The sequence below is a fragment of the Varanus komodoensis genome, unplaced genomic scaffold (assembly GCF_004798865.1).
Source record: "Varanus komodoensis strain SLA01 unplaced genomic scaffold, ASM479886v1 scaffold2, whole genome shotgun sequence".
Taxonomy (NCBI): Eukaryota; Metazoa; Chordata; class Lepidosauria; order Squamata; family Varanidae; genus Varanus; species Varanus komodoensis.
Window position 1 is genome coordinate 13,934,153 of NW_025335568.1, and position 15,217 is coordinate 13,949,369.

Genomic DNA, 15,217 nt, shown 5'->3' on the forward strand with positions numbered 1-15,217 from the left:
GCCTCACTGAGCTGGTTTTATCTGCAAAGACGGGAAGTACATTAGATAGGAATAAAATCAGTGTGGTCTGGCATTCTTTGCAAGGGAATCTACAGAGCAGGCACAATGTGATCCACCAGAAAAAAGCCAGTGGTTTACCAGGAACCCTCGATCTGGCTAACCCGGTACTAAAGCACCTGCACTTATACAGAAAAAAATACAAGAGGTTTCAAGCTGTGACTACAGCCTTGTTTTTAGTTGCGTCAGTCGCTAATTACATTTTCTCAAGGGTATATTCCCTGCACATTTGCCAACAAAAAACCTGCCACCACAAGAACTTCAGCCAAAGATATAAAGTTATCACTTACTCTCCTGTAGCAGGGATGTTGTTGTTGTTGACTTGTGACACATGAGAACTGCAAGAGAAGAAGTTTCATGTTAGATTTGAACAGCGGCAACAACAAAACTGTTAGATAAACTTAGTGTTTCATTTGGATGTTGAATTATCTGTTTGATGAATACATGTTTTCACTGTCAGCTAGGCAATCAACTTCAAAAAAAATAACACAGACCAGATATACTTTGGGCCAGGTACACACATGTGTGAGTATACACCATTTGATTTGTGTACACTTGGAAAGTTGAATAAGTGACTCAAACCCATTGAGAAGAGTCATAGTAGTGGTGTTACACTTGTGTTGGTGATTAAACAAGTCAGGGGATACGTAAGCAGCTATGAATCAGCCTTTGATTATAAAGGATCAGGGGACACTTCTCATTTCTGGGAAAGTGGTTGCAACCCACCTAAAGCAAAACAACAGAATAGGTCATACACAACACGCAAACACAATTATAGCCTCTTCCACAATTTTACAAACAGCGTTCATAGGTAACTTTAATAACAATTGGCATATGAAGGGGTGGAAGGCGTGGTTTCCCAGCAGGCTCCAGCCAAGCTGTGGAAAGCTACTCTAAAGCTTGGCAGGATGGTGCATCTGTAAATTCATTAGGGTAATGAAGGCCCCACTAGGATTGCACAGAACTCCCACTGTCTATGCAATAAAAACACCTGTTGGCTGTTGCCACTGAATGGTTGTGAAAAACTCCATGCAGATACAGGGACATACAGCCTGCTTGCATCTGTGTGTGTGCGCGCACGTGTGGCTTCTGCCAGTACACAGGTAGAAGGTTCTCTCTTACACACACACCCCCAGTTTACCATGCAACACAGTGTATATGCAAAGAGCACACGGTTTTCCCACACATGCAAAGTTGTCGGGGTGGGGGGGGGGCTTGCTTTGATTCCTGTTCTATTCTTCCGCCTAAATTGAATTCCAAGCTCATAGAACAGCACGATGGCCCAGATGTTGCTCCCTATGTAAAGCTTTGCCTACTGAAGAAGCAGATGTGCCATGATGCAAGGTATTTCTCCAAATTTTGACGCAAGGCAGGCTTATATTCGAGGCTCGTGGAATCTCCTTTCCCTGCTGACTCAGCTTTGCAGATAAGAGGGCCATGTGACATTTTACTGAAGTTCACCCTGACTACAGTATTCATTAAATCAAGTTGTTATGAGCTTAAACATTTCATTTGGCTTTATCCTCTTACCGGCAAGAGAATTAGTTGGCCCAGCTGGCAGGCCTGCTTGTATGTAAATCAACCCGACACAGTTACACTGCAGGACAGTGTAAGGGAAGGCGACACGATGAAATCTCTCAGCCCCACCATGTGTTTGATTGATTCAGAAATAAGCAACAGCCAAACACAGAGAGATGGGTCACTTTTATTTCATGCAGGGTTGAGCACTCACTGAACCGAGACTCAGCTTATTGAGTGTAGATTGCCAGCTCGTGTTAAAGGAATGGATTGAAAATCCATTAAGGAGCTAGCTCTCATGATTTATTTGCATTCCTGTCTATTCATTCATACAGTGGCAGGATGGGGCAACATCCACTTCTCAATTAGCCATCATGAGAGCCAGTGTGGTGGTTAGAATGTTTAACTGGAGACCAGGCAATTCTGGATTCAGGTCCCTACTTGGCCATAAAGTTCACTGGCTGCCTTTGGATTTAGCCACTGACTCCCAGACTAACCTACCCCACAGGATTGTGAGAATAAAATGGAGAGGAGGATGGCCATGTAAGCCCCTAGGGTTCCGTGAAAGAGGAAAAATATGGTTAAAAATATAATAAATAAATTATTCTTGTAAATTATTACATAGAGCTTCCTCATCGCTATTCACAGGATGATTGCTTGAGTAAACAAGATTACTGTCCCCTTAAGATAATATTTTCAGGTCTGTTTCACTTGCTACATTTTTTGTACAATTTTTGCACACAGGTGTGCATGCAGAGAATGTACAGCCATACACTGGTACACATAAACGCAGGGACTTTCCATGATCCCTGGCAGATGTCTTTCCTCTAAACCACTACCTGCTGTAGAGGTGCCAAAGCAGGAGCAGAAGGCAAGAGAAGCCCCTGCTCTGTCACCAGGCCTACTGTCACCCTACACATTCTGGAGGAGCTCCCAAAAACCTAACAGGAGCAGCTCTTCTCAGGCCTTTCTCCAAGAGCCAACCCCTTGAGAGGCTCCGAGAGCGGCAACTAATGTGAAGGCCTTTTCTGTGGTGGCTCCCATCTTTGGAAGAACCTCCCCACTGTGGCCCACCTGGCACCAAATAGGCCATCTTTTTGGTGCCAGGTTAAGGCAGCCCTTTTTGTGGAGGCCTTTAAAGCCACCCCTGGTCTTTCAGGGGCCTGACACGCTGGGTGCTTTTCTTATAATCATGGCCAGGTCTTTTTATTGTCTTTTAATCTTCTAATGTAATGTATTTTATGCTATTTTAAATTAATTTTAAAATTCTTGTTAATGTTTTACTGTATTTTATGGCTTTTCTGCTTTGTTGTAAACAGCCCAGAGAGCTTTGGCTATGGGCACAAGGTTGGGGAAGGCTACTTTACACAAAGAGAAACCCAAATCAGTAATCAAGTGCACACTCCACATGATAACAGAAACATAATGTACCTGAACACTCCTCATGATTATTTTAGAGCAAACATCCTCTTGAAGCAACTTCCATAAAGGACAAACAATACAATATACACACGGGCACATGTGTTTGCAAGGTTACTAACTGATAAGAAAACAGAACTGGGGTCTGCAGACATCGCTGTTTCCAAAGGAGGCTGACACGTGCCTTCTTACAGCATTTGCACACTGCAGCTGGCCTGCAAACTTGCGTTATCACCATGTTTGCAAGGCTGCTGTTTTTGTTACTTAATTTCACACAATTCTTTCACTTTTCTTTGGCCAAATTATCACTCGCAAACATGTACAACAACGCCTGCAGTTAAAGTACAGATTTTTTTCGGGGGAGGGAAAACTTACACTGGGACTAGGAAATTGCAGAACAATTAGAAACGTGCATGGCTCTCCACTATAGCAATCATTTTGGCATTAAAAATGATCCCAAAGACATCAAAAACAACGGAACCCCTGAACTATAGAGCACAAACCACTTCCATAATTTGGCTTCTTTCTTCTGTCATTTCTCCAATTTAATCCCAACCCATTTGAAGAGGCTTCCATTCCAAAAAAAAAGAAAAACGGTGTCAGAACTCGATTGTATGCATTCGCTTGGAACATGTAGTTAGCATGTTTTTTACCTTGGTATTAGCGAACTGGTAGCTATTGGCTCTCTCCATGGTACCTAAGGCAAAGCAATCTCCACTGAAGGACAAGCAAGAAGCCACTGTTTTCATAAACTTTGGTTCCTTCTAATTGGACCTGGTGAATAGACAGGAAGGGGTCTGTCTCCACCATTAGTGCCTCCTTAAGGAAATATATCTGATATTTTCAAACACAGATATGGTACTGTCACAAAAGCCCTGTATCTCATGAGCCTATTGTTTTTGCTTGCTTGCTTGATTTAAATATATAGTAAGAATTAGGCCTGTTAGTAACAGTAACAGAATTACTGTTTTTGTTATTTGGCTCATGGACCAGGTGCTAGTTTTAAAATTGCCTCGATAAAATACTTTCCTTCTGATTCTGCCAAACATCTGTAAATGCCAGCCCTGCATATGAATTTCCACTTATCTGACTGAGCATTTTTACCTGACTAGCCAAAGCATCCCTATTCAGGCACTACCTGAACCAGCTGGAACTGTATTATCTAACCAAGTTGATGTTCAAAATCCACTGAGTTCACGTTTTCTGAAGTACATCCTGCTTATCTTAGAAACTTGGTGCTAATAATACTCAGCTTATCAAATGGAAGGCAAGGCACAGAACATTCTTCATGCACAAACAGGCTAGGCTTCCAGAAGGACAAATCTTATTGCAAATGAGGTATTGCTTTTTACCATAAGCTACAACCAGAATCGTGGCTAACTTTATATGCGTTGGGAAAGTCCTGTGTTTTCCTGGGTGTGTTCCACCATGCACCATCTGCATCAATGCCCTTAGCATTACTCTTCTATCTTTTTAACAGACATAGTACTGATGTTGATACCAACTTATCAGGTATAAGTTTGCTATACATTTCGCAGCAAGTGGCATTTTTATTGCTTGCATTATATACACATGCTTAATCATGGTGCCTGGAAATATATTCATTATAGCCTTAAAAACTAGCATAAAAGGACGACTGTGCTATTGTTACTTTCAAGTAATCTCCAACTTGTGGTGATTCTATGAGTGAATGCTTTCCAAGTCCTGTCCTTCAGAGCCCTGCACAGCTCTTGTAAATTGAAGGCTGAGGCTTCCTTATGAAACTGATCCATATCCTATCTGATCTTCCTCTTCTTCAACCTTCCCTAGCATGATTGTCTTCTCCAATGAGTCTTGCTTTCTCATGATGTGCCCAAAGCATATTTTCCCTTCCAAGGAAGTTCTGGCTTGATTTGATTTAGCACCCACTTGTTCATCTTTCTGTCTGTCTATTCACAAAGCTCTCTCATGTTTCAAACACATTGATTTTTGTCCTGTCAGCTTTCTTCACTATCACATCCATACAGCCCTGTTATCTTAGAGTAACTTTTCAAAAGGAGCATTATAATGATATGGGACTATAAGCTTGTAAAGACAATAAAAAACATTCTGGGGAGAGATAAGAAGTGGGCTGCCACAGGGTTTTGTCCTGGGACTGATACTCTTCAACCTTTTCATTAATGATTTAGATGAGGAAGTACAAGGAAAGTTAATTACATTTGCAGATGACAAAAAGCTGTGTGGAATAGCAAACACCCTGGAAGGCAGAGAGAAGATACAGGATGATCTCGATAGATTAGAATGCTGGGCAGAGAGCAACAGAATGAAATTCAACAGGACAAATGCCAAGTCCTCCACTTAGGAACAAGAAACCAAATGCACCGCTACAAAATGGGGACTATTTGGCTCAACAATACTTGGCTCAACAATATGAAAAAGATCTTTGGGTTGCTGTAGATCACAAGCTAAATATGAGCCAACAATGTGATGCAGCTGCAAAAAGGGTAAATGCTATTTTGGGCTGCATTAACTAACAGAAGTATCACTTCCAAACCCTGTGAAGGACTATATTATATAGTCAGACTTCCACCTGTCCAGTTCTGGGCACCTAAGTTTAAAAAGAGATGCAGAAAAGGTAGAAATGGTACAAAGGAGGACAACAAGGATGATCCAGGGACTAAAGGCTGAAGGGTGATATGATAGCACTCTGCAAGTATCTGAATGGCTGTCACAAAGAGGAAGGACAAAATCTCTTCTAGTTCATTCCAGAGTGCAGGACACATAATAACTGACTTAAAAGAAACCAGATTTAGAGTAGACATCAGGAAGAATTCCCTCACTATCAGAGCAGTACTATAATGGAACCTATTACCTGGGGAAGTTGAGGGCTCTCCCTCACTGGGGAAATTCAGAAAGCATCTGGACTGCCGTCTGAATGGGATGGCGTAACTTAGTGTAGCGATAGCAGGGGCTTTGTGCCCAGTGGTCTTCTAGCCCCTGCCAACTCTACTATTCTATGATTAATTCAGAAGAAGGTTCTCCAGATATATTCTGCCAAATGGGTATTTTAGCACTACAAAAGACTGATTAGCGAAAGAATAAGAAACAAATGTCAAAATGATGCCAGCTGCAAAGGTTATCTTGAGTATATGCTGAGCTGTGATATGGTCTGCCCTATAGATTGAAGTCCACAACACACCATGGCTCTTTAAAAAGATGGTTCTTTAAAAGTGCTAGAGAGAGTGTGGGCCCGCATGTTTTAAAAGAAACGCAGGGGAGCAACATTTTTCACTGTATCTCCCTTGATTCTCCCAAGAGCTCATACCATGGTAAATTCATATCTGAGAATGCAAGAAGTAACAACATTCCCATGGAATGGAGCTGCCTTGTCTATCTGACAACGTAATATAGCATTTTTGCTTAATAAAAAATGAGGGCAGGCAAATCATACTCCGAGCAATATTTGCTTGTCATTTAGTAGTATTGTTGGCATCATCTGGAGTCATTACACCCCAGAAAACTAAGCGGTTGTTTAAAAGCTGGCTTAGAATGTGGCAAGAGACTGCCCGGTCAAGGTGAAAGGGCCATGGGGTCTTTAGAAGCAACTGACTCAGCTGCTTCCGTCTCGGAGAGCAGCAGCCAAGCCTCTGGTTGCCATGTGGCCTGCTCTTCCTACAAGTACAGAAGAGCCAGGTAGAGTCAATACAAGGAATGATGCGCCAAGCAGTGGCCAGAGACCAGTGTCCACAGGCCAACACTATGCCAACCGTGATACAGGGTGGAACCATGTGGAGGACAAGGCAACGGTGAGGCATCAGGGGAAACATGACAAAATGGGCTGAGAGAAGAACTGCGGAGTGTGGATGGCTGAAGCTCACATGAGGATTTCAAAGAACGGGCCAAATCTTGGGTTGCCAACCTGTATTTTACTACTTTTTCAAAAGAGGATGTTGAAACTGCTTCAGGGTTGAGCACCTGCATCCCTGCCTCTGCTGGGATCCATGTAAGGTCAAACCAGTGGTGGAGAATCTCAATCCTGTGGCTCCATCCTCCCTGGTATCTCTCTAAAGTTCTCCAGATGGTCTCACCACCTTCCACTGGATTCACCCTTTCCCCCAGTTGCTACCTCTTGGGTGGCTGCCTGGCTTTTGTGCGGTTTTCTCTCATTTTGTGCAGTTTGAAAAGGGCATCCTAAGGGTTTAAAACTACAAAATGTAGGCATGTCTGCCTCATCCCTTTTGCCTTTGGTCTCACCTACCCCTGGAAGGTGGTCAGTGGGAGCTTCCCTGAAATTTAATGTGTTCCTGCAGGCTGAGGGAAGTTCCCCACTCTGGGGCTATGCTGACATTCAGGAGTATGAAGAGTGTATCAAGCTAATCTAAGTCTAAAATGGAATTTGGACAACTAAGGTTCAACTTGTCCCACTTCTCTTGTCACAGAAGCTTGTTCAGACATTCTGCTTTTTGGACTGCGGCCCTTTGCTGAAATGGAGACAGGGAAGAGAAGAGAGGCGATCAGAAGAACGCACACGAGCTGCTGTGTTCATCAAAAGCTCTATTTGCAGTGCTGATAAAAAAGAGAAAGGGATATACATAATGTTCCTGCTAATTGGCAAGCATCAAGCATTGTGCAGTCCTTGGAATCTGGACAACTCTTGTTTGCCTCCACCCAACATGTTACATAACTGTCTGCTCTCAATCACTGTACTCTCTGTACTGTATAAAAGCTACAGCTCACATCCTCCATGTGTTTACATTAATTGCTCAGTTGCTATACCACATAAACAATTCTATATCAAGACAAGCTTGACGGGCAGCAAGTTGGCAAAACAAGAGAGTGGGGTGGAAAAGAACCATCCAGCAGAACAGATTCACCCAGGCCATTAAATTCCTGCAGGAAAGCCAGGAAGACAAACGGCAGAAGTCACTTAAAGGGGAACACCTGCCTCAGCTTCAAGCAGAGACGCACCAGCCGTTGGCCGGGTTGCACTCATCCTTTCTGCCAAATTAGCTCCTCTTGGCAAACAACGCCAGAGCCAAACATTTTCCAGTGTGAGACAAAGAGCAGCAAAAATGAAAAATGGCAATAAAACGAACTGCTAAATGCAAGCAGGGGCACATTACAAAGCTCTGCAGGGTAACACGAGGGAGCAAATTCCGCATCAGAGAATGGTGCTGCTGCATAGCTATAGAGATACCCTGCTTTAATTAATAGGCACTATCTTACTGAGGAAGCCACCGATTCACCTGGCACAGTTTTTCCAATGTGAGGCTATTCCATTCCCACGGGTCCCATCCTTTTATGAATACCTTACAAGGGTGATGAAAAGCGAGTCTCGAAAATACAACCCTGAACCCATAGTTTTTCTTAGTTGTAATTCATTCATACGGGCCAGATAAGGCCTTTGCACAGAAACTGTGTTACATAATAAACTTGCTATTGGGTGGGGCAGGGTGGGGGAACGTGTAGTTAGCTAAATTTATATAAGGACGTTTACCGCACTCAAGCTGCCAAGATTTGGGTTTGAATTAGAAGAAAGCAACACTGAGCCAGTAAATAGCCTGGGAGCAGTTACATTCAGAATACGGTGGGGGAACATTTTCTGTTCAGTGTCCTATTCCTGTTGGCAGGAGGCAGAGCCCAAGCCAAAATTAGGCAGGCCGCCTCGTGTCTCCTCTCTCTCTCGTCTTCTGACATTCTCTGGTCTCCCTCTCTCGTCACCCCCCTCCACCCTGCTCCAGGACATTCTCTCGCTTCCTGGCCAGCAGCTGTTGGGGCAGAGAGAGACCATGCCAGCCAGAAATCGAAATGAAAAGCTTTTGCACAGGGCTTCTGAAATTAGGACAAGGACCCCATGAAAACAGGCTGAAGGCTCCTCGCAGGTTGCCCAGTAGGAGAGAGAACCTCAACCAACCCGCTTCCATCAGATCGGAGAAGATGCCTCCCCCATTCCTGTTCCCAAAGCATACGAAAACTTTGACTAATTTCCAAACTCCGCCTTGTCATCTTCCAATGCTGAAGTTAGTTTATGCTTTTTAACTAGGAGATACTGTGCTGCTTCTCTTATTCTGATCACACTGAACTCTGCCCTGCATGGCACTTCACATGTGCCTATGGCAGCAGAAAAACATTTGGTAACTATAATGATAAATGGCATATAGAACACTGAAGCCCAAACAAAATTCTTCTAGGAGTGTAGATACTAAATCCTTCCAGTCCTAATCAGTCCTGGGGTCTTTCTCCATTTCTATCATGCCTTTCTACTGTAGAGCTGGAAATCCTTGGAATTAAGGCTGTGTTCAGAGGGATGGCTCCAGTCATTAATTGTCATAACTGGGGACATGGTAGTTATTCTGTGATGTTTTATCCCATTAGGTTTTGGCCCTACCATGAATGGGGCATAGCTCCTGGGGTGAGAAAGGAGAGTTCCAGCGAGTCACTAACCAGTACGGCATGCTAAGCACATCTTCCCTTTTGCCTATTTGCCTCCTACTTCTAATGGCCACCAAGGGCACAAGAGCAGGTGAAAGCACAAAGGCTGGCGCGTGGTGGGAGCTGCAGGGCCTTTTTCCTGTTCAAAAGTAAAGACATGCAGCTTCGTCTGCCTGATTCACTTTTACAGCCATTTCAAGCCTTGTGCTTTGGCTGAGAGGAATTTGAGATTGAGCTTGTTGGCTAAAGATGTAAGGGAAAAGTAGGGAAGTGAACAGAATTTTTTGAAAAATCCATTTTTCCTCAGGAATTAGGTGGAATTTTTGCCACAGGTGTGCATTCCCCCCAGTTCTTTTCTATACCTGCCCCCCAGGCCTTTGCATCTCACCCGCCAGCCACACCCCCAGTGTCTGTGCTTCCGCTGCGCCTGTTTTGCACAACATGGAGATGCTGGGATGCAGCGAAGGAAAGCTGAGGCACCATGCAGCTGCGAGGTCTCAGTGCTCCCCTCCGCATCTTCTTCTGCATGGTGGGGACATCGCAAGAGTGACCACCTCATCTGGTGGTCTAACCATTAAACCCAACTCTAACAATTTCCTTTGTTAACCGTGCATTACAAGTAGAAGTATTTCCTTTTATCTACCCTAGATTTACACTCTATTGCTTGCAAGGGTTGGGGAAAGAAGACTCCTGCCCCAAATTTGGTGAGATTTGCTACTGAGTCCCAACGGATGGCAACCTTCTCATCTTGTCGGTGGTAGGCTAAGTCTACCCTCTACTTCCAGGGATTTACCAGCTTATTTCTGTAAACTGCCCGGAAAGCTTTGGCTATTGGGTGGTATAGAAATTTTTTAAAAAATGAATAAACAAAGAAATCCGATGGAATGTGTCACCTCTTAAAATAGATCTAGTTTTGGTTTAGTTCTTTAAACTGTTTTAAGTTTCATGTATTGGAATATTATGCTGCATGTTATTGTGTTTGTATTTTTAGTGTCATCTATTTTTATAATTGTACCTGTGTTGATAAATTGCTGTGAACCGCAGAGAGCTTTGGCTATTGGGGCAATGCAGAAATGGGGAAAAAAAGAACACGACAAGAAAATAGAACTGGGCATTCTGTAAAAGGTGCTTTGGACACCACTGATGATGTCTCCTCCTGCTGCGGTTTCTTACAAAGTCCCATGAAAAAGTGTAGAGAAACAAACAGAAATAAATACCTCAGATAGAAGGGAGACATGGGCCTTTCATCCTCTTGGGAACTAAAAACAAATAAGACATATCTGTTGTTAGTATGTATGTTGCTATTCTTCCTTTGCAAGCTAATTTCCTACTTCATCAACAAGATCAGAGCAGAAGCTGATAAGCCCTGTCCTACATGAGCAGTCCTGCTTTGCTTTACTCTTTAAAGACCCAGACTTGCCTTTTTGTCTTGTGGGCAGGTAAATTAGTAGTGGTGACAGGAAGGTGGACCGGGAGACTTTGGATTGTTAAGCTGCACACTTCCAAGGTCACAAAATCCCAGATCATTTGCTAGCACTCACCAAGGCAGAACAATATTACCATCAAACTGTCAAGAGGAATTCCTGCTGTGCAACAGCTGTTCAGAGACTATTTCTATAACGACACTAGAGCACAATCTAGCACAAGTGTGCCCTAGATTTTGGGCTGCAAGGTTGTGGGTGAGAAGTGCTTGCTGTGGCTCCATAAACACACACTTTGCTCCTAAAAGGAAGTTAAAATTTTATGCACAAAAAAAATTAAAAAATGAGGTGGAGAGAAGAGATGTCAAAAGAAGGCACAGTGTTGGAAATCATGCCATGCCACCAAATTTAAAAGGCTCATGATCTACGATTGTGTTTCACCAGTTTTACATGAGGAAGGGATCAAATGAAACTCAAGGAAATTATACCAGTATAAAACTGGATCATCCCGGGGTGAATTTAGCTTCTGCTAAAAGGTGTAACAAAACCATAGGCAGGACTAACAAAACCTTGCAGCCAATAGGGAGCCCTGTACTCATTTGGGATGCTCATGGGGTCAAGAGCTGGGGCCGTGTTGTCTGTGTCTAAGAAACTCCCTTGCTCCAAGTTCTCTCACACTAAGTGGTACCTTTTGGTTATTCCCACCGACAGCCTGTCCACTTGCAGAGTGTCTCAGAGTCTTGGGATGGGTCACATCCCAGGCCCCCTCTTGTCCTTCACCCTCTTTTTCTGATGACTAACCCACATCCCAGGAGAAAATGTGCCCAAACAGCCATCTTCCTCACTCCCAACGCTAATGTACAATGACACTCAATTGCTTTTCTTCTTGTGGGGCTGTCAAAAATAAAAGCTGGATTTGATTTCTCAGGGTTATGCTCCCTTCCCTTCCCTGTCCTTCCACATAAACACATGGAAGAAAAATTGTGCCAGCTGCTCCCATGCCCAAAATGAGACAGGCCTGGTAGCCACACAACCTAATGGAGTTCATGAGAAAGGCCCATTCACACATAGCACTCTTTCGCACAAATCAGGAAGAGACTTTTGTCGTGCTGGGCTCTCCCGCTCAACGCTGCACACCCACTGCTGAAGCAGCACAACCAGCGAAGGTGCCAGCATTGGAACCAGCAGGTGTGGTACAACTAATGCAGCGAGAGGCAACTGTGTGTTCTCCAGATGTTTGGGCTGCAGCTCCCATGCTCCCTGACTACTGGCGATGTTGCAGTCTAACACATCTGGAACACACTATGTGCCCACCCCTGAATGCACAAGGGTGCGTCCTTCCAGGCAGTCACAGAAAGAAAGCAAGAATCCTGCCTACCTCAGGCTGTTCCTGGTGAGCACTGTTTACAGTCAGAATATGTGATAAGAAGGATCCATCTGTGATCACTTCCACTTAGTTATGCAATCAATAGAGAAACATTTAAAGTACCATCTAGTCAAACTCTATGGGAAGGCAAGAAATATGTAACACATCTAGAGAACCTCTTTGGGAAGGCAAGACTAATCTACATTATGCTTGAGCTCAGGCTTACCTTCCCACAAAAATCTGGAGGGCGAAATAATTCCATGCACCACATGAACAAACTGGGGCTTTCATACTCTGAGCACATCATGAGTAGGCAAAGCCTCAGTGCAGAAGACCATCGTGCTGGGGAAACTCAAGGGCAGAAGAAGAAAAGGAAGACCAAGTAAGGGATGGATTGACTCCATCAGGGGAGCCACAGCCTTGCATTTATAACTACTGGGCATGGGTGTCATGGGCAGGACAGGTTTCGTTCATAGGGTTGCCATTAGCCAGAGATGACTGTTGTTTTCCAGTCTGTGTGGTTACTCTGGAAGGACTTGTTCACCAATTTCTACAGGACCTTCCCAGAACAGGAAATTATCATCTGAATGAATCAAGGTATTAATCAGAGGTTCTCTTCTGTGGTTTATTACAAGGAAAAGATTTCTGTAATGCGCTCTACTTGGGGCTACCCTTGAAGACGGTCCAGATACTTCAGTTGGTGCAAAATAGAGCTGCCAGGTTGCTGATGGGGTCTGGGCGTTGTTCTCATATAACCCCAGTTCTCCGTCAGCTTCACTGGCTCCCTATTGCAGTCCGGGCCCAATTCAAGGTGTTGGTTATGACCTATAAAGCCCTTAACGGCTTGGGACCTGGTTATCTAAAGGAATGTCCGCATCCATATATGCCCGCCCGCCCCCTACGATCGGCAGCGGATGCCCTTCTCCGGGAACCATCCGTGAAGGATATTAGGAGGGTGAGTACCCGGAGGAGGGCCTTCTCTGCGGTGGGGCCCAATCTATGGAATGCGCTCCCCAGAGAGGTCCACCTGGCGCCGTCATTTGCTTTTCGGTGCCAGGCGAAGACCTTTTTATTTAAAAGTTATTTTAACTGTTAATTTATTATAATTGTATTTATAGATTTTAATATATAGCTGAGATGGTACCAGTTTTTAAATTATTAATTGTATTTTTATGTTTATTTTATGGATGTTGTGAGCCGCCCCGAGGCTTTGTTGCAATGGGGGCGGCATAGAAATGTTTTAAATAAATAAATAAGGGCAGGGTGGAGGGAAAATGGCTCATTAAGAAGCTGACTGAACCTACCAAGAAAAAGAAGGATGGAATAAGAACTTCTATGCAAAAGGATTGTTAAACTGTTTCTAACTCAACTGTCCGCTTTTGTGAGAATAACCATTTCCTGGGTACCTCTGTGCAGCAGGGAGAAAGTCATCACCTCTAGAAAGGGGCACAGAAGAAAATTCTAGGATGCCTGCCCATGATTAAGGCAGGGCATGGACCTCCTATAGGAAATCCTCTGTAAATGGACAGAACGGGAAGAGCATGGCTCTCAAATAATAATATCCTAGAGGGGGAGGGGCTATGCCATCCACCGCTGATGGTGTGACTGTAACCGCAGCCACAGGTGTGCCAAGGATTCTGCCCTCTGCTTGAGCCTCCTGCTTGATTACTGGGAAGCAGTAATTTAGCTGGTGGCCTCTCTGGTTTTGCCATTCCTGAGTACTGACAGTGGATTAGGCCAAGCTGAGATGGAGATAGAGATAGAGATGGAGAGCGTGTGCTTGGTTTATAGCACTTTTGCCCTGCAGGGGAACAGACTCAGGGAACGGAATTCCCCTCTGTGCAAATATATCTTTGGGGATATATGCATCCCTGGGCTGAATTGGTTCTGAATAAGCAGATTTGAGCGTGTGCTTGGTTTATAGCACTTTTGCCCTGCAGGAGAACAGACTCAGGGAACGGAATTCCCCTCTATGCAAATATATCTTTGGGGATATATGCATCCCTGGGCTGAACTGGTTCTGAATAAGCAGATCTGGAACCACATGCTAGAAGTGGCTACAGCCACACCCAAGGTGGTTGCAGGCACCCTGCCGCTGGTGTGTCCCCCCATGTGGTCACCCAGACCTGATTCACTCACAGTCACACCAGCCCTCCTCTGTTGCAATCACATTTTCTGTTATCATTGGAGGAGGTGCAATTTTTTTAAAGGGGGAAGCTGCAGAATTGGAGAAGGAGGGTTTCAGAGTGCTTCCCTCTGAAAATGCCCTCCATGCAGCCATCAGCTCTTTAAAGGCTTCCACTGGCACCTATTCCTCATCTCAATATACGGCACCTTACAAAGAACAAAGATGACAGGTTTCCAATCTAACACAGAAACAGGGGAAACAGCAGAAATGCATAACCAAGGGATAGCTAAGCAGAGTAAGAATAGCTGAATACTTCAAATTCCATTTACTCTTGTTTAAACTAGGAAACAGGAGAATGATCCAAAGGAGGGACATGAGGAAGAGGAACAGAGGAAGGAGCTCCAGGAGGCAGTTCCAGGCATATGGGGAAGAATCATTTCAGGGTACAGGAGCCCTTTTGCCTGCTGAGAGCAATGTAACTGCATAAGCAAAGAATGCAGTAAGGGACTGCCAGGACTGAAGGGCAGAGATAAATCTCTGAATGCAAGGAGATGCAGCATCACACAGAGTTGCTGTGCCGTGCAAGAACCTGTCAAGCGGCAAAAGGCAAATGGAGCACACAACTAAGCTCCCCTGAGCAGAGCTGCAAGTGGCCTTGGTGTGTGTGTCAGCTTTCAGACTTCAGGGCAAGGACAGGGAACTGAATTTGGGCCCAAGCTGGCCCACGGCACTGGTCCATCTGACCCGGGGCATCTCACGTCAAGTCCTCACACCCAAGCTCTGTCCCCGTCTGTGTTCTCACCAATGGGGCAAGACGCAGGCCATGTCACCCGAACCAGTGGGTGTGGCACAGCAATGGCCTGGTTGGGAAGAGCCCACATGAAATGAAGCTACGCT

At 44.5% G+C, this 15,217-nt stretch overlaps 1 protein-coding gene across 6 annotated transcripts in view; it reads right to left on the bottom strand.

Annotated features, from left to right (window-relative positions):
- FAM13A (family with sequence similarity 13 member A) overlaps nucleotides 1-15,217 on the bottom strand; it is a 163,337-nt gene that overhangs the window by 54,208 nt on the left and 93,912 nt on the right. For 5 of the 6 annotated variants that reach the window (XM_044429431.1, XM_044429434.1, XM_044429433.1 and 2 more), the window contains 2 exons: nucleotides 10,623-10,664; nucleotides 348-395 (listed from right to left, as the gene is read on the bottom strand). In XM_044429431.1, the coding sequence (XP_044285366.1) occupies nucleotides 348-395; nucleotides 10,623-10,664 (90 nt within the window). The remainder of the gene's footprint in view (nucleotides 1-347; nucleotides 396-10,622; nucleotides 10,665-15,217) is intronic. The other variant, XM_044429432.1, reaches the window with a different exon arrangement.